Source organism: Carlito syrichta, unplaced genomic scaffold (assembly GCF_000164805.1).
Source record: "Carlito syrichta isolate Samal-C Ts95f unplaced genomic scaffold, Tarsius_syrichta-2.0.1 Scaffold138301, whole genome shotgun sequence".
NCBI lineage: Eukaryota > Metazoa > Chordata > Mammalia > Primates > Tarsiidae > Carlito > Carlito syrichta.
In genome coordinates, this window is record NW_007082397.1 from 13,168 (window position 1) to 21,985 (window position 8,818).

The following is an 8,818-nucleotide window of genomic DNA, read 5'->3' on the forward strand; positions in this document are numbered from 1 at the left end:
GATTCCAGTCTGGGCGACAGAGTGAGACTCCGACTCAAAAAAAAAAAAAAAAAAAAAGAAAGGCCTCAGTTGAAGGCCTAACTCAACAGACACCTGAAAGTCCCCTGCTGGGCCAAGAGCTGGAGCAGGCGATTCTCCAAAGAGATGGACCCACAGGTGAGCCCCTGAGAGGGTGTTCAGCGTCATCAGAGGGGCGCAGCTCGCACACGCCGCTCAAGGAATGGGATGGCACGCGGGTCGGCGAGGGTGTGGGGGACAGGACCCTGTGGGCCGGTGGCAGGTAAAACGGCCCGGCCTCCGTGGGAAACAGCATGGAGGCTCCTCACGACATTCAACACGGAGTCACCGTGTGACTCAGCAACCCGGCTCTGGGTGCAGATCCAAGATAATTGAAAACAGGATCTGGAAGGGACACTCGCACACCCACATCCACGGATCTGGAAGGGATATTTGCACACCCACTCCCTGATTCACCGCAGCCGGGAGGGAGCCACCCCGGCAACGCCAACAGAGGACGGGTGAACCACAGAACAACACGTGGCCAGCCCTGACGAGGAGGACATCCTGGCCATTCCACGATGAGGGTGAGCTCAGAGAATGTCGTGATGGGCCAAGAGAGTCGCCGCAGACGGGCGACACTCTGGGATCCCACTTTCACCAGGAACTCAGCAAGTTCACAGACAGAGGGCAGAGCGCTGGATGTCAGAAGCCCTGGGCCAGCCCTGACACACCTTGGCTTTGGGCTTCCGGCCCCCAGGCCACCAGAGGACACATTCCTGGCTCCAGCCCCACGTGTGGGCCTCTGTCCCACAGCCCCGAGGACACACGCCTGCCCCCGCTCCTGGCCGCCTGCTCCTCCCCTTGGTGGGGATGTGGGTGTGACAGGGTGGCCAAAGCTGCGCTTGGGAGGGGCGGGGCTGAGGTGGCCTGGGGACAGAGCCTGGTGCCAGCGGCCAAAGCTTCCCGCTTTGGTCTCCAGCCCTGGCTGGCTCCAGCTGCAGCCCCCGCCCTGAGGTTCTTGCCTCAGGGCCTGCGTGCTGGCAGTCCCCTCAGCCCCACCCCTGTGCCCTGGGTCTCTGCTCCCCACGGTCCTCTCTCTCACAACTTGCAGGTGCTTTCCCAGCGCTCCCACTGAAATGAGGATGGGTTCTCCTGTTTTGCCCTGTGTACTTGCGGCCTCAGGGTGGGGCATGCAGCAGGTGCTCAATACGCACCCGTCGAGCGCACAATGACGAGCTGCTCCCATGGGCACGCAGGCTGGCCCACTGGCTGGGCCCGGGGAGGCCCAGGGTGCAGGGGAGGCCCACCCACCTTTGAAGAAGACAATCTTGTGGTCACTGGTGCGCTCGTATACGGCGTCCACGCTGTCTAGATGCAGCGGCAGGCCCCGCCAGAAGCGGTGCATCTGTGCGGGCTGCAGGGACACCAGGTGGCGGTCCCGGGTCAGCCGCCAGAAGTACTTGCCTGGGGACAGAGTGGGCTGCAGGTGGTGGGTCTGAGCCTGAGCGGCCGCACCCTCCCCTCAGCCGCAGTGGACCCTGGGGCTACCTTTGAAGAAGAAGGCCTCGCCTCGGATCTGGGCAACCGCGTCGAAGTGGGTGTTGCATCTGTGGGGTACATCCTTCAAGGACCTGTGGGGAGAGTGCTGGTGGGTGTGAGGTCAGGCCCACACCCGGTGCCAAGGGAAGTGAGCCTCGCCATGCCACGGAGCAAGTGTGTTTGGGGGAGCCCTGTGCCTGCCCGCAAGCTCTGCCAGGCAGTCTTGACCTCAGAAGAGGGAGGCAGCCGGGCTCGGTGGCTCAGCCTGTCATCCCGCGCCTGTGGGAGGCTGAGGTGAGTGGATGGCCTGAGCCCGCGGGTTCGAGACCCGCCTGGGCAGCGAGACCTCATCTCTACGATAAATCAAAAAATCAGCCGGGCGTGGTAGTGCACGCCTGTAATTCCGGCTACTCGGAAGGCTGAGGCGGAAGGATCGCTGGAGCCCAGCAGGTCGAGGCTGCGGTGGCCAGGAGCGGCCACTGCTCTCCAGTCTGGGCAACAGTGAGACTCCGACTCAAAAAAAAGAAGAGGGAGGCAGGTGAAGTCAAGAGGCCTGGCCTCCACCTCCCAGGTGGGGAAAGGCCTGACCTCTGTACAATGGTGTGAGGCAGCAGGGAGGGCGCTAGCCACGCGGGGCGGTGTGGACAGAGAGGCCAGTGGACACTGTATACAGAATGCTTCACATGCAGCCCAGGCCTCGATTCCAGTCCTGACTGCATTACGGAGAATATGGTCACAGCAGCGGAATTGCAATGGCAGAGACCCGGGACATCGGAATGTTCCTGAGAGGAACTGAAAAACAGAGTGTGACCAGGCACGGCAGCGCATGCCTGTGTGTCAGCACTTTAGGAGGCCGAGGTGGGAGGCTTACTGGAGGCCAGGAGTTTAAGATCAGCCTTGAGTATGGTCCATTCACCCGGGTGTAGGCACCTGGCTCTCAGCAGGAGTCAGGCATGTCCACAGACAGATGCAGGGGGTCTCTCGGCATTGCACACTAAAGCCACACGCAGAGCCATGCAACACGTGCGCCTTGTAGCTAGACATGTCTGCGCGGTTGCATTTTTCTAGGCATGTGCACGACATCTCGGAGGGGACAGGCACACAAATGTTTGTGCCCAGGGAGAAAAAGAGGTGTTGGGTTGTAGCAAGAAGTGGCCTTTGTGGCAGGTGTGTTCTGAGCTCTGTGCTGTGGGAGCATCACCCACCCGAGTCCAGCCAGTCCTGGTCTTCTAGGTCCCCCCAGTGAATGCCACCGCCACTGTGGAGCAGAGGCCAGTCAGTCCTGCCCTTTCTTCCTGACACAAAGAACCCATGAACTTAAAGAAATGTGCTACAATAAATCAAAAAATCAGCCGGATGTGGTAGCACGCGCCTGTAATTCCGGCTACTCGGAAGGCTGAGACGGAAGGATCGCTGGAGCCCAGCAGGTGGAGGCTGCAGTGGCCGGGAGCAGCCACTGCACTCCAGTCTGGGCGACAGAGTGAGACTCCAACTCCAAAAAAAAAAAAAAAGAAATGTGCTGTTGGATGCCGTTAGGCCGGGCCACTTGTCACATAGCAGTAGCTGACAGGAACAAAGGGCCAGAGGAAGCCATGCTGGAAAGTCAGCTTTGCAGCACGAGTTCCCTGGTCAAGAGGGCACGGCAGGTGTTAGGAGTTTGAGTCAAGAGAATATGTCAGGCTGGGCATGGTGGCTCACGCCTGTAATCCCTGCACTTTGGGAGGCTGAGGAAGGAGGATTGCTTGGGGTCAGGTCTGAGACTAGCCTGGACAACACAGTGAGATTCCATCACTACAAAACATGAAGAAATTAGCCATGGCTGTGTGTCTATAACCCCAGCATTTTGGGAGGCTGGGGTAAAAGGATTGCCTGAGCCCGCAGGTTCGAGACCCGCCTGGGCAACTTGGCGAGACCTCAACTCTACAATAAACAAAAAAATTAGCCGGGAGTGGTAGCGCGTGCCTGTAGTTCCAGCTACTTGGAAGGCTGGAAGGCTGAGAAGGAAGGATCGCCGGAGCCCAGCAGGTCGAGGCTGTGGTGGCCATGAGCACGCACTGCACTCCAGCCTGGGTGACAGAGTGAGTCCCAGTCTCAAAAATTAAAAGAAAGAGAGAGAGAGAGAGAGAGAGAGAGAGAGAAAACTATTTTCTCTTCCTGTGGTCTCAGTAAATTCACACAGCTGTGCTTTCCTCAGGATCCTGAGCCACTTTCTGGGGCAAACACTGCCTGGGATGGGGAGGGGGACACAGTCCACGGTATGCAGTGACCCCGGGCCCCAGGCTTACGGGATGCTCGACCGGTTGTTGGGCGGCTCTGGCAGCAGGGGAGGGTCCTCAGGCTGCGCTGTGGGGGACACGAACTCCCGCACACCTGGGGGGACACAGAGGAGGACAGTGTGGCCCAGGACCCGCCTCCCCCCACATTCCGCCGGCCCCAGGCCACTCAGCAGGGGCTGCCACCACGGGCACAGTCGCAGGATGCTGACACTCCAGCCGTGGAGCTGACATTGAGGTGGGGGCCAGACCGTCACAGCGAGGTCTCAAAGGCCAGCAAAACACCAGTGTCAGGTCCTTCGAGCATCCCCCTCTGGGCAGCCCGGAGGCACTGGAAGCTGGAGGGGGAGTGACAGGACGGGTGTAGGGCCCCTGAGGTGGTCCACTCTGGTGCCCACTTGGGGTGGCCTATGTGCTGGGTGCACGGACGTGCACACCTTACCATGGCAAGCGTTGTGTGATGTGGGTTTCATCTCATGGGCAGCAGAGATCGGATGACAACACACTAAGAGGGCTGGGATGCTCCACAGTATCTGGGGGACGACCTGCGTCTGGCTCTGGGGACACTCACCGTACCGCTGCCAGACGCGCACCCTGTCCTCATAGGGGAGCCCGTAGCGCAGTGGGTCGCCCACTGGGCCCTGGTAGTATGGTCGCATGACGGAGCGTGCAGTGGCCACGTGGCTCAGTCCGATGGCATGGCCGAACTCGTGGACAGCCACGGCAAACAGGTCCATCCCGTGAGCATCTGGGGACACGGGAAGCCGCGTGAGCTGAGGGAGGGGGGCCCTGGCCCTGGGGGAGGGATCGGTGGTCACTGCTGCACTGAGGGGCCCGGGTGGACTCTGCGGGGTCCTCAGTGCTTGCAAGAGCCCCAGGGAGGCCCTGCGGGCTTCTGGGGCCCTGGGTCTCTGTGCCCCTCATGGAGGGGTCGGCGACCTTGTCTGCACAGGCTCCCCGGTGGACACTCAGGCCCTGTTGGCCTTCTGGGCCCAGGTGACACGGGGTCCTGGTGTCAGGCGTCTCCCAGGCCCTGGCGCTGTGGCACTGACCCCTGCTCCCACAGGATGGGCCTGGGTGCCCCTTGTGGAGACCACGGATCCTCTGGGCTCCCCACGGCTTCCAGGGGCCACAATGCAGGGCTGGTTCTGCCTCTGCAGAGCCGGCACGAACTTCTGTGGTCACCAGGACCCAGCAGGTCGGGTGCGGAGCCCGGATGCAGAGGCCACAGCCTTTGTTCCCTCCTGTGACACTGAGACAGTGCCGAGGACAAGGCTCAGCCAGGCCTGACAGGCCACAGCACGGTGAGACCGGCCTAAACTGGGAACACCCAGTGTTCTTGGAGCGCCTGACTCCCTCTCAGGACCGCACCCACTCCCACAGCTTACAGGGCCCTGGTCAGAGCCTGGGCTTGGGGCTGGGATGCCCGTGGGCTGGGCAGGCTCCTTGGCCTCAGGGGCCAGCGAGGCACCCGCCCCACGGCATCCTGGCTCTGTGGGTCCTGGGGCTGCCCAGGCCCAGGCCCTGACCCGGCACTGCCCGCTGTACCCGCGGAGCGGAAGGTCCAAGCCTCGTCATCGTCAAAGTGGGTGTCTCCCGCAGTGTGGTGGTTGCCAGGGAAGAAGGCGTGGGCCACGGTGCCGCCGGGGCCATCGAAGGGGTAGCTGTCGCCGTGGTCGGCCCTGGAGAAGTCGATCTGGATGTCGGCGGTGCTGCCCGCCACCTCGTGGAAGTTCAGCGGCGTGATGTCACTCCAGACCTTGAGCGCGTAGTACATCAGCGCCCGCACCGTGTCGCGGCCCAGGGGCGAGTCCCGCGGGAACGTCCGGACCCTGGGGCGGGGGTCAGAGCCCAGGAGACAGTCACGCAGGACAGAGCAGGTAGCCCAGGCTGAGGTGCCCTCCCTGGACTTACCTCCTGGCATTAAGCCTGGCCCCCTCCTGCAGTAAGCAGGGCCCCCTCCCGGGGGGAGCACGGCCCCTCCCTCCAGGGTTAAGCATGGCTCCCTTCTCCTTCCACCTGCTAAAGCATAAGCCCCTCCTGGGTTAGGCAGGTCACCCTGCCCCTGCTATGCATGGCCCTCTCCTGGGTGAATCACTCATTGCCAGCCTCACGTGCCCCTGTCCACAAGGGCACATCCCGCTATCTTCTGCTTTCCGCCCCTCCCAGGAGGCGTGTCGAGGCCCCATGAAGACCTCAGCAGTTCACCCAGGATGGATGAGGAGTCAGAGGAGGTGAGCGCACAGGTGGGCCGAGACACCTGGCCAGGAGGCTGGTGTCAGCTACTCCACAGGGGGCCTCTCCGATGACCAGCTCACACACCAGTCAGCGCCCATCTCAGCCAGTGCTGATCCCAGGGGCAGCCAGAGGTACCCGCCCAGGAGTGGGGGGCAGAGTGCCAACAAAGTGTCGCCTACCTGGAACCTCAGAACGGGGCTGATTTGGAAACAGTAGAGGTCATTAGGACTCAGACAAGGTCAAACTGGACTAGGGTGGGCCCTCGACCCAGTGAGTGTTCTGAAGAGGCAGAGGAGGGTGGCAGACCCAGGCCACAGTGAGTGAAGACAGAGACAGACCCGTCTCTGATGGGACAGAGGCCCAAACGGATCGTCCCTGGAGACTGCAGGGAGCCCGCCGGCCCACACCCTGGCCTCCGAATGACAGACAACACCCTGCTGCTGTCCTGCGTCCTCCGGGTTGAGGGCATTTGCTACGGCAGCCTCAGGACGCCAGCACGCAGGGGACGCCAGGCCCAGGGCCCACGCCCACTCGGCCCCCTACCCACCTCCATGATAGGTTCCTCTTGTTCCACTTGGTTGGAGCTGCAGCCTGGCGCCGCCTTCGGGCCTGGGCCGCGGCGGGGGGGGCTGGGAGGGAGCAGCGTGGGGTTCTCATCAGAGCCAGGGTGGCCTCGTCTGTGGGGGCAGGGAGTCAGGAGCCGGCCCAGCTCACCTCCTCCCCAACTCCCCACCGAGACTGGAGCCTCTGACTCTGGCCAGTGGCGCTGGGCCCAGCTGTCTCCTCCCTCCCCACATGGGGTCTGCCAGGGAGAGGCTCAGGCCTGAAGGGTCGTGGTCAGGGTGCGGTGGGGGGGACGAGCAAACGTTGGCTGGGCATGGGCGCTCTGCCTGTAATCCCAGCACTTTGGGAGGCTGAGGCGGGAGGATTGCTTGAGCCCAGGAGTTCGAGACCAGCCTGGGCAACATAGGGAGACCTCGCCTCTACAAAAAAGAAAAAAAAAATAATAATAATGACATTCAAATGTAAGGCTGGAGACTGACCGGTCAGAGAAATCAGTGATAGGGCCCTGGTCAATCAGAAGGGACAAAGCTGAGGGAGTGTGACCCGATAGCGGCCACAGTGTCTCCTGGCATCCCACAGAGCACTGACCCAAGATGCCAGTGGCCTCCAGGCCACCGAACTGCTGCATAGCCGCAATGGCCTTGGACAGCTCCTCTTGCGTCTGCAGCTGTCCTGTGGCGGGGTCTGCCGGGGGCAGGTAGCCAAACCTGCTCAGCCACTCCTGGGGGCAGACAGCAGAGTGAGGGGCAGCATTGCGGGACTGGGCCCCCGAAGAGGCACTACCCTGGGCCCAGCGCTGCTGCACTGGCAGCCCTCTCCTAGCCCACTTCTGTGGGGCTCTGGGGACTGGAAGGCCTGATGCCATCCATGGGGCCCTGGGGACAGGGAGGCCCCAATGCCATCCGTGGGGCTCTGAGGACAGGGAGGCCTGATGCCATCGTGGGGGTCCGAGGAACAGGGAGGCCTGATGGCATCCATGTGAACCCTGGGGCTAGGAAAGCCCAATGCCATCCATGGGATCCTTGGGGACAAGGAGGCCCCTATGCCATCCATGGGATCCTTGGGGACAGGGAGGCCTTGATGCCACCCGTGGGAGCCCTGGGGACAGGGAGGCCTGATGTCATCCATGGGGCCCTGGAGACAGGGAGACCCGATGCCATCCCTGGGGTTCTGAGGACAGGAGGCCTGATGCCATCTGTGAGGCCCTGGGGACAGGGAGGCCTGATGCCATCTGTGGGGGCTGCCCCCACCCCCGCTTGTTTCTTTAACTGCCAAATGGCGCTCATGCCCACTCGCAGGCTGTTGTGATGATTCCACAGAAAACACTGCCATGTGGACCATTGCCAGCTGGCCAGACTGGGGTTCTCGGAGTCCCACCCCTGTCCTGCCCTGGCTTCACAGACCGTGGGATGACCCACCGGCCCTATGCACAGACCCGGTTTGATTGGTGGGCATCACGATTCTCCTGGCTCCTTCACGCCACCTGCCAGGCCCCCAGGGCTCAGCGTCTGCTGCCCCCACCCTGCGCCTCTGAGCTGGTGCTGGGGCGGTGCTGGCAGTCCTTCCTGACGCACGGGGCCCCACGGGTACTGAGTAGGGACGGGCTCCCTCCTGGAGATCCCAGGGGCCTCCGTAAGCCACAGGGACTGGGGGGGAGCCTGAGCGATTTGCACACACTGAGACCCCTGTTCCAGGTAACACAGAGACCCTCCTGGCTCCCCACTTTCTTCCTTAACCCCTCCCAGAGCTCACTCATCCAGACCCCAGGCCCAGGAGGAGCCCCCGGGAGTGTGTATGCAGCACTGGGGGCCCCTCCAAGGCTGTGGACAGTACTTGAATCCTCCACATGGACCCTGGTGACTGGAGGGGCGGGTCCCCCCGAGGGGCCCTGGGCGTGATCCCCTGTGCTCACACGGATGTGATGACCTGCTGCACCCCTGGGCATTGGCCTGGGTGACCCCCGTACCCGCCCTCTGCAGTGCTGAGATCTTTCGTGGTCCCGGGGCCCTTCTCTTGGGAGGGCGTTCTGCCCCATTTTAAAATGCACCCACGGGGGTGCCTGAACGAAGCATATTTGTATACCTAACCCTTAATCGTACCCCATAATATCAAAATAAAAAATATTGGTAATAAAAAAATAAAATAAAATAAGCCGGGCTCGGTGGCTCAGTCTGTAATCCCACGCCTTTGGGAGGCTGAGGTGA

At 62.1% G+C, this 8,818-nt stretch overlaps 1 protein-coding gene across 1 annotated transcript in view; it reads right to left on the minus strand.

The window, feature by feature from the left end:
* Nucleotides 1-7,335, minus strand: part of MMP17 (matrix metallopeptidase 17) — a gene marked incomplete at its 5' end in the record, with an annotated part of 12,644 nt that extends 5,309 nt beyond the window's left edge. The window contains 7 exons of the mRNA XM_008049829.2: nucleotides 1,312-1,464; nucleotides 1,549-1,631; nucleotides 3,825-3,909; nucleotides 4,384-4,560; nucleotides 5,361-5,644; nucleotides 6,598-6,727; nucleotides 7,203-7,335. Coding sequence (XP_008048020.2) covers nucleotides 1,312-1,464; nucleotides 1,549-1,631; nucleotides 3,825-3,909; nucleotides 4,384-4,560; nucleotides 5,361-5,644; nucleotides 6,598-6,727; nucleotides 7,203-7,335 — 1,045 coding nt within the window. The remainder of the gene's footprint in view (nucleotides 1-1,311; nucleotides 1,465-1,548; nucleotides 1,632-3,824; nucleotides 3,910-4,383; nucleotides 4,561-5,360; nucleotides 5,645-6,597; nucleotides 6,728-7,202) is intronic.
* Nucleotides 7,336-8,818: the final 1,483 nt, after the last annotated feature.